This window comes from Micropterus dolomieu, linkage group LG20, assembly GCF_021292245.1.
Source record: "Micropterus dolomieu isolate WLL.071019.BEF.003 ecotype Adirondacks linkage group LG20, ASM2129224v1, whole genome shotgun sequence".
NCBI lineage: Eukaryota > Metazoa > Chordata > Actinopteri > Centrarchiformes > Centrarchidae > Micropterus > Micropterus dolomieu.
The window spans coordinates 26,363,671-26,373,009 of NC_060169.1; the positions used below are offsets into that span (position 1 = coordinate 26,363,671).

The following is a 9,339-nucleotide window of genomic DNA, read 5'->3' on the forward strand; positions in this document are numbered from 1 at the left end:
TGGTGAAGACTTTGTTTCGAGTCTTTAGCTGGCCTAGCCCAGACCTAGTCCCCATCAATCTGACATTGTAGCATTATAAATATTCCAGAAAATATGTAAAAGCATAATAGGTAAGTGTCTTGCTAAGAGACACACTGGTGGATGTGTCGCAAGTGGGAATCAAACCGTAGTCTCTTAATACCAAAGGAATGGGTCTTATCCACTGCGACATCGCCACCCCATTTGACACAAAGGTGCGCAAGTAGACCTGAACATTTTGCTAGGAGAGCTAACATAGCATTTAGTTTTACAAAGTTAGGAAGCAATGTTTTAGTCAAGATGTTGCCTAACATATAAAACAATGATTACCAGTCTCTTCCTCACAGTTGTGTTTTGTACCACAATACACACTATTGTTTGAACTGAGGACAACAGCACACCCAACTTATCATTCCTGCCACACGTGATGAGTGTGGAAATTATAGCGTCATCCCTGATTCCTTGTTTGCACTCTCCCCCCGCTCAGACTGTGTGTAGTTGTAGTGGTATACCAGGAAACATAGTGGGTAAAAATGAACACAAAGAGACAGAAGCTGCTCTCAAGATTGCTTTAGAAGATATATAGATATATATTTTTTTTCAGATTTGAATATTAATGTCAAAAATACATACTATGATATACAGTTTGCACTACATCATCTTAGCATGACAGACGTCACAAGTAGTAACTGAAATATTAATTTAAATATTAAATAAACTGATGGGTAAGTGAATGTGTAAACACTAAACTAAGGTTACTCTTCCTATTGCAGCACTTCCAATAAAGTGGTTCTGTAACAGTACAAAAGTATTAGAATATTACTATTTTCTGTTTCATTTCCAGTTATATTGAGAAAAAAAAAATCCACAGTGCACTTCTGATGTTCTGCTGTGAAGCTTTCAGGTGAATCTAGCTTGATCGACTTTTCTAGTGGTCCATGGTATGTTTTGTTTTGGACGAGTGGATGGCGTTGCACCAGTTGGTCACCCGCATCCTCTTCCATAAGCACTCCCTCTGCTCGGAGCTCAGGAATCACAGGGTCAATGTTCAGTTCAATCAATTTAATCTTCAAGAATTTAAAACTAAATCTTTTACTATTAAAATGGCCTTGTATTGCATTTATAAAGACACTAATTGAGATTGAACATTTACTGTGTCAAGTGGAGGTCCAATTAACATTGTGATTTGAGTAAACAGAGTAAAGTAGCACAGACTCTGCTGAAATAATTGTGAAAGTGTCTAACTGCTCACTGGTCTCTACACTCCTGCCAGACGCTGGAGGGGATACACACAACAGCAGGAAAAGACTTAACTATCATATCTGGTAAGGCCCTCTTAACCAGAAGAACGGGATCTGAAACATACTCTGTAACTGTAACTTTTGACCCAACCTCTCTGATCCAAACTCGTGCACTTAACAGCGAACAAAGTTTCATTTCTGACGAATCTCCCAGGCTCTTAGCCCCTCCTTTGTCAGTTCTGGGTGACCGAGGGGATGAAAAGATTTTGAGCACAGGCCAGGTGAGTCTTGTTGACTGACGTTCTTAAATCGCTTCTCTTTCGGAGCCTTTGCAACTAGCTATGGGCTGAGTAAGAGTCTGTCGCTGGCATCGAAGTGTGACTGAAGCTTCGGTAGTGGCCTGCCGGGTGGAGAAGGGAGGGAGTCAGGCCTCAGCAGCGAGGAGAGAATGGTGGGTCAATTGGGGACTCTGTGAAGGACTGGAGCTCGTAGGCAGCACCGCTGTCCACCTCCATGGACTTCCTGGAAAACAGCAGACGGATGTCCCTATGGAGGTAGATCTTCCCAGACTTAGAACTCTGGAACCTGGTTGGCATTGCAGAGGGAGACATAAAGGATGAACAAGGGAGGAAAACGGTCACTGCTACCGGATATATTCCACTTTTTCTGTCCACTAGAGATGAAATGACGGCCAACTCACCTCAGATGAACGAGGTAGCGCAAGGTGCGTCCATGGCTGAGGGCCTTCCTGCTGGTGTGATTGTTTATGTCACGGCGGACGGGAACAGAGAAAGTCCTCTGGCGTAGGAAGGTCTGGTGTCCAGCTGGCATGGCTCGTAGGTCGTACATCACAACAAACATCTTCACCACTGTCTTGTTGGGATTGAATAAGGTCTGAGCGGCACAACCAGAGAGCATGGGAGGATTTAGACAGTTTTCTAACTCTGACCTAAACTCTGATCTATACAGACACAACAAAACCTTACATGCTGTGAAAAATATATATAATGAACACCAAACTATAAATATCACTCTAATAGTGTAACTGAAGTACATAGAGGTAAATACCTTTCAAAATCAGAAGTATATGTACCATAAATGGATAAATGCACACCCATGTCTGTTACATGATTCATTTCCCACTATAACCACTAGGTGTCTCCCATTCCTTTTGTTAGTTGGTGTAATTTGCTCTTTGTTCTCAGTCATTTGCACACCATGATGTATATATTCCACAAAAATTTATATTTTTAGAACATATCTACATTTGTAAAAATATTTCCTCACCACTTGAATGGTTCCTGATGGAGGTACACGGTAGCCCCTTTTCCCTAGGGACTCCAGGTTTATCACACCCTGTGAGAAAACAGGCATACAAAGGAAATAAAGTTGCAGACACAGCTTTTAGCTCAAAGCTCAGTCACACAGGCTGGAACAACAAAACTGAATTATTGATTGGGGTGGGGAAGAAGTAATCTCACCATATATGGTGAGGGAGCGTTGTCATCGGAGACACTGTAGAATGACACATCCACAGGTAAGGTCAGGTGACTGGGGCAGAAGGACCCGCTGGCTCCAACCTCTGCTGTAAATCCCTCCACTAACCCTAAAGGCTCCAGGCGGTAGTTCAGCACGCACTCCTAGTTAAAAAAATATTTATTTTTCTTTCTTTCTCTCTCTTTTTTTTTTTAACGCAGACTATTTCAATAACTTCTCACAAACTTGTTGTACAATATAAAATGTACAAGCTGCTAAATGATTGCTATTCCAGATTGTACATTTTAAACACGTCTGGCAGGCGAATCAATTCCCTTTGTTGAGCTTTCTGTCTAATTTGAATTATTTATGGATGAAAAATGGCATGAAAGTACAGCTAAGAGTACACAAATCTCTAACAACAACGAACGAGAGGGGCATGATTCTGAGTGTGTTTTTGTGTTATACCTCAAAGTTTCCCAGTAGACTGAGACTGGCAGGTGGAGCACTGGCACTGAACAGCTGCTGTGACTCATCTGTGTACCCCTCTGTCTTTGGACACACCCTGAAGGGTTAAAAAAAACACAAACACACACACACACACACACAAAATCAAGTTGCTTTCACTGCGTGATGTTTATGTGACAAGCATTCCTGGTACCTCACTCCAGGATGAGATATAATTATCTCAGACTGAATTGTGAGTAAACAAAAGCAATATTAGTCATCTCAAAATGTCTGCTACTCTTGACATCTTAATTTACTGAAGGAAGAAAAAAATGGCATTTATATCCATTGGTCACACAAGTCAAGCTTTAGTCACATATTTTAATTAAGCAAACCTTATTTAGAAGAATGACAACAGCTTTTACCAGCCACAACTTGTCCAGTGGCTAAAATGAACCTTCCACCCTGAAGACCAAACATCTGCTTTATCAGAAGCAGCACTGAGCTACCACCCACGTCTGCTGTGTGTAGGCAGTGCCATGAAGCCCTGTGTATATCAGGCCAGTTCAGTTCTGTCTGCCATTTTGAACAGAATGCGTGTGAATCTAGATGCAGTCACAGTACAGCAGAGCTTCAGCAGGTGGCAGCGTGAGAGGAATAGTCAGCAGTACAGGGCTCACCTAACCTCAACACTCTTAATTGCCTGATCTCAAGACACACAGACAATACAACCTGTTGCTGATCCATGACTATGTCAATGTTAGGGTTTATATACGGTAGCTCCTCCCTAATACAGATCCCTTGCACACTGGTCCTAAGACTTTGGACAGCTCGACTAATACTTGCGGAGTATTATAATTATTATTATAATAATAATAATAATAATAATTAAACTTAAAAACACAATGAAAAGCTATAGAAAATATCAAAACTAAAGTTTGCTATACTGGCACTTACACATAGTAACAGCTGAAATGGTCTAAAGTGGGAAAAACAAGTAAGTTGGATGATGCAAAGTATGAGTAACTTAGTCCAGATGGTACTATAATAAACAGCTGATGTGGAGGCAACTATAAAACAACAGTTGTCCTTCAACTGTTATTAAGACATTAAGCATTATACTTGTCAAAGTATCCTTGTGGAGAAACTGAGCTGGAGTGTGGTAACCACAGTACCAAAGATCCCAGGTGAGGAAAAGTGTACCTTTTCCCAGAGGCCCAAGGCAAACCCTTACAGCCAGCCAGAGAGGTGTCCAGGTCAAAGTAGCCTGTTTGATTTTTCCTCTGAGGAACCTGCAGCGAAAACACGGGACATGATTAACACAGAGCAACTGTCAGAGTACCCCAGGTAAGAGCTTGACGGACAAGATATCGGGTTCTTCTTTGAAAATCTAGGACTCTAGGATATTCTGTGCAATGTGCGTCACGATGTGCATGTGAAAATAAGTGAGCCTGTGTGTTTTTCTCTGTGTTTATAAGTGTGAGCAAGACCATTCAGAAGACAGGAAACCGTGTCGATCAACGAGTGTGGTAACCTGACTCAGTCACTTTCTGTGGCTAATGAGGCACACATGAGTCAAGTGCCTTACCCGTCTGTGTGTGTGTGTTTCTGTGTGTACATTAACCTTGGCTAACAACTCAGTGGTCCAGCAGCAATAAAAACACCTGCCAGACATTTCAAAAGTCTCTTTATGACAAAATTCACAGGCCCACTGATGAAAGTAGGGAGTAATGCCGCAGATGGCTTGTAATAAAGGGTAGTGAATGTGGTGTTATGACAAACAATGACTGCGAGTTTCACTGTGCAGATGAGTGTTTCTTACAGGGCTGGAGAGCAGAGGCAGGCCAGTGCAGGGGTGGAAGGCCTTGGTCGCCGTAGAGTCTAGTGAGTGGCGATTCTGTTTCTTCCAGGTGTTGCAAGGCCGCAGAGGGGAGGGGCTGTGAGCTCGCTGGAGCACAGAAACGAGAGAGATTAAGACAGCTTGCAAGTAAACTGAAATCATCTGTATTTATCAAATCATGTTCTCATTTATCACACGCCATCTTGATTACCACTCACTCCAGTCCCACCTGCTCCCAACAAAACACTCATTTAAACCGAGCAGTGTTTATAAATGGGTAGGTTCCATCCAGTTTACATATGAAACGTGTGATGCCTGTTGTTACCTATTCACTTATTCCTGAAATTAAGTGTCAGTACTTTAGTAGATAGTTTAGGCTTCCTGACAATATTTTCATGGAATGAGTAAATTGTTTAATAAAGTATTTAATTTCCAATAGCTATATGTATATACACTTTTTAGAATATAACTTAAAAAAAATTGTGTAGTTTGGCAGTTACTGAAATATATTTTTGTCTGCAAGATAAATATGAGGCTACCGCCAGCAGTTAGTTAGCTTAGCTTAGTACAAAGACTGGAAACAGCAGAGCCTCCAAGAAATCACTGCTCCCTGCCAAAAAATATGTGTTTTTACACTTGGTTCGGTTTTTGTAAAGATTAAACAAACAAGTTATTACATGTTAATTAGTGAGGTTTAGGAGGGGATGGAGGATTTTGTTCATTTTGGACAGAGGCAGGCTAGGTGTCCCCAGCCTCCCCCTTTCCAGTCTTTATAGCCTTTTATTTACCGTACAGACACAAAATCATATTGATCTTTTAATCTAACAGCAAGAAAGTGAATTAGCTTACTTCCCAAAAATGTTGAACATTTCCTTTAGTGATGCAGTTAAACAAAGCCTCCTTTAAGATAGGGCATGGAATAATTGCAGATTACTAAATGGCCTATCACTCAAAAATGAATGGACAAAATGAGGAGTCCCCTACCAGGACAGTAGTAGGGGGAGTCATGTCTGGACTGGGGGTGCTGGAGCATCCAGACTCCGAGGGTGCCTGGTTCTCATCCTGCAGGGCAGAGGCCTGAGCTGCTGCACAAACCTGCATCTGGGACTGAGGCTGAGGCTTGCTGTGGTTGTGGCTTGTGTTACAGTTCATGACCGGGCTGGCATCATTGCAAGTCCAACTAAAGACCTGGGCATTCCTGGGGCTGTTCTCAAGGACAGGGGAGACAGAAGGAGTTTCATGGCTGCTGGGTATCCTGACTCTGAGCTTGTCCTGTGTGGGAGTTCGTAAACGCTGACCAGCCTGGGTGTGGGACTGGCCTTTTAATGAGGGTTCTTCAAGTGTAAACTGAGCACCATTTTGGGCCTGTGGAGAATGGCATTCGGTCCTCGGACTGACTCGGGCCTTGTCTGTGCAAACGGGCGCGTGTGTGGCAGCGGCGTGCGTGCTGCCTCTGTGAGGTTCGTGGCTGGGTATGTGGCCGTTGGCGAAGCCGTTGGTGGCAGTGTGGGAGGCTTGTGGGATGTGTGTGGTGTGCGAGTATGTGCGGACCGTGTGTGTGACTGTCGTTGTGTGTGTGTGATGCAGAGGGCTGCCGCTCCTGCTGTGCCTGGGGGACAGCGAGGGCACAGTCAGTCTCTCCTGGATGAGTCTGGTAATGTCATGTACTGCCTGGGCAATCAGGGAGCTGTCCCTCGCCCTCTCTTTTTCTTTCTCCTTCTCTCTCTCCCTCCCTCCATTCCTCTCCTCCTCTACGTCTCTTGCCTCAGTCATTTTCAGCTTCCTGCAGGCTGCAGGCTTAGGGGATGAGCTCTCGCGTTTGCTGAAGGAAGTGTCAGTCACAGGTGTGTTGAAGGGACTGGGCCACACACGTCCCACAGACTCATAGGGCGGTACCTCAGGCTCTTTGGTCTTACTGGCAGTTACGTCGTCATGGTTACTGCCCCACATGGCTTTGGGAGGGTTGTCAGAAGCGAAAAGGCCAGGAGGGAGTGGCGGTGCTGTGGGGTCGCAGAAGTTGAGCCTCTGTGCGATGCGGGCGATAACTTCTTGCCTCTCCTGCAGCAGGGAACCAATCAGGGGGTTTGTCTCGGTTGCGGCAGGCCTCGGGGAGGGGCAGCGGGGTGGTTCAGTCAAGGAGAAATTCTTAAAAGCTCTCAGTGGCTCAGGGATGGGCCCTTTTGACCTCTCACTGCTGTTGGTGCAAGACCCATAGTCCTCTACTTGTGTGGGGTCAGACGAACCATTGAGAGCTGAGTACAGCCACTTCCCTGCTTTACTTGTGGGAAGTGGAGAGGGGGAGTGGGAGCGGGAGGGCGTGGGGGAGTGGGAGGACCTGTGGAACAGTGGGGAGCCCTGACGTTGGGGGATGTTGACCTGCGGAAGCTCACCATTCTGATACACGTGGTCTTCACCGGGCTCCTGGCTCTTCTTGCTGTAAGGAGGTGGCACAGCAGTGTGGGGAAGGCTATTGATGGGTATGTTGTTGATGGGAAGATTAGGAATGGGTAATCCATTGAGGAGAAGGCCAGACATGGAGTTGGAGCTCTTGCTGTACATGTTGGAGTTGTGAAGGAGGTCGTCTTTGCTGGGGTCCTGCCTCTTTTTGAGGGTGGGTGGGCCACCATGGCTGTTGAGGTTTGGGTTGAGGCTGGGGGTCTTGCTGTAAAGTGGAGGCAGGCCGGTATGGATGCTGCAGGCCAGGGTGGGGTAGGTGGGTTGGCGGGGGAGTGACTGGACATGAACCTGCAGCGCAACACTTTGGGACACATTGGGGACTGGGAAAATGTGCTCTGAAGGAGGCTGGGAGAACTTCCACACCAGCTCCTCATCAGCAGCACTGATCCTGTTTGACACACACACAGAGAGAGAGAGACAGAGAGAGAGATCTTAAAATATCCAGGAATTGTCAGAGCCCTCAGGGATATGGCTTTACTTCCTCTAATTCAATTTTGAAAACAGCACAGCACACAAGACTTACACTCATATACGTGTTTGATAATAATCTGGTCCAGCAGCCTCAGTGAAAAGCCTTCAGCCCACCAGTGTCAAAGTCTTCAGTAAGTGTTATGTCTGACCTGTACAGGATGTTTCTGGGGACGATGCCATGGGAGGCGCTGAGCCAGGCGCTGAGCTGGGAGAAGAAGACGTAGGAGCGAACAGCCAACAGCAGCGTCTTCTCCTCAATGAAGCGGTCGCCGCTTCTATTAAAAACACAGAGGTGGAAATGTGCCAGTATGTCAGGTTAATGAGAAACCAGTTCAAGGATGTGTGTGTGTTTTCAAACACAGTGTTCCCTGTTCCTACATGTGTCAGTAGGAAAGTGGGCCACTTTGTGAGGGTAATTAACCCGCTGAGTGCTAAACCACTTATCTTTATTATTTATCATACTTGTATTATTTTATTTAGAATTATATGTTGTTTTTTTTTTTGGGCATTTGTATAGCATTTTTAGCCTTCACTTTTGCATGTCTCTGTCTAGTGGACAATCGAACCCATGCATATGTCATGTAATGACACATTTACAAAGACATTCTTATAGAAACTTATGATTTTTTTTTTATTCAGAATGTATTAAACACACAGAAAGTGGGGATTTTATACCTCTTATATGCTTATTAGGGGGGCTACATGGGTTTTCCCAGGGTACCGCCATTAAGCCAATGTTGTGGTACTGTAGAAATTCATCTGCCATCAGGACTCTATATCTAGGTCTATATGCAGCACAACATCATGCCACTCAGAATAGTGATTTATATAAAGTGTTGACACAGATGCACTTTTTGCTGACAAATGATGATGTTGGAATATTTGTAAAAATAAAACATGCAGAGACCTGCCCCATCAACCTCCCGGATCAAACACTTAGCGAGCAAGATGAGAGGTGGACTGGTTTTACAGCGATGATGCTTGGTGCGCAAAAACACAGTCAAGATGGACACTGCTTCCCAAATGTCAATGTTAATGTAAAGATAAAACCATCTTGTTGCTGCTGTTTACATTCTCCCAAGAGGCAAATTAATAAAATGCACTGCAGAATGTTCTGGGTGTTTACGTGTCTGTATATAGCCTTTGTATATAAAATAACTGTATATAGCCTATTGTTTTATTTTATTTTACATGTTACCATATTGTAATACACATTTAATTATCTGTTAAGTTCTGTGTGTGGCATGAAGGGACTACAAACTTTCGTTTTGTTATAAAACCTTGTGTTGTACACAGGCACTGTGTATATTGGGTATATTATTTGTTTTGTTATCCTTTATTTTTTCTCATGTCAAAGGAAGCACAGTATGTGAAAGCATCAGTACCGGA

The 9,339-nt window shown here is 44.1% G+C and overlaps 1 protein-coding gene across 1 annotated transcript in view; it reads right to left on the minus strand.

The window, feature by feature from the left end:
- Window positions 1-573: 573 nt before the first annotated feature.
- fam214a (family with sequence similarity 214 member A) overlaps window positions 574-9,339 on the minus strand; it is a 37,567-nt gene continuing 28,801 nt past the window's right edge. Inside the window, exons 6-13 of the mRNA XM_046033543.1 lie at window positions 6,007-6,791; window positions 5,005-5,130; window positions 4,386-4,474; window positions 3,204-3,300; window positions 2,741-2,899; window positions 2,547-2,615; window positions 1,960-2,153; window positions 574-1,844 (exon numbers count right to left, since the gene is read on the minus strand). Of these exons, the coding sequence (XP_045889499.1) occupies window positions 1,691-1,844; window positions 1,960-2,153; window positions 2,547-2,615; window positions 2,741-2,899; window positions 3,204-3,300; window positions 4,386-4,474; window positions 5,005-5,130; window positions 6,007-6,791 (1,673 nt within the window). The 3' untranslated portion in view covers window positions 574-1,690. The remainder of the gene's footprint in view (window positions 1,845-1,959; window positions 2,154-2,546; window positions 2,616-2,740; window positions 2,900-3,203; window positions 3,301-4,385; window positions 4,475-5,004; window positions 5,131-6,006; window positions 6,792-9,339) is intronic.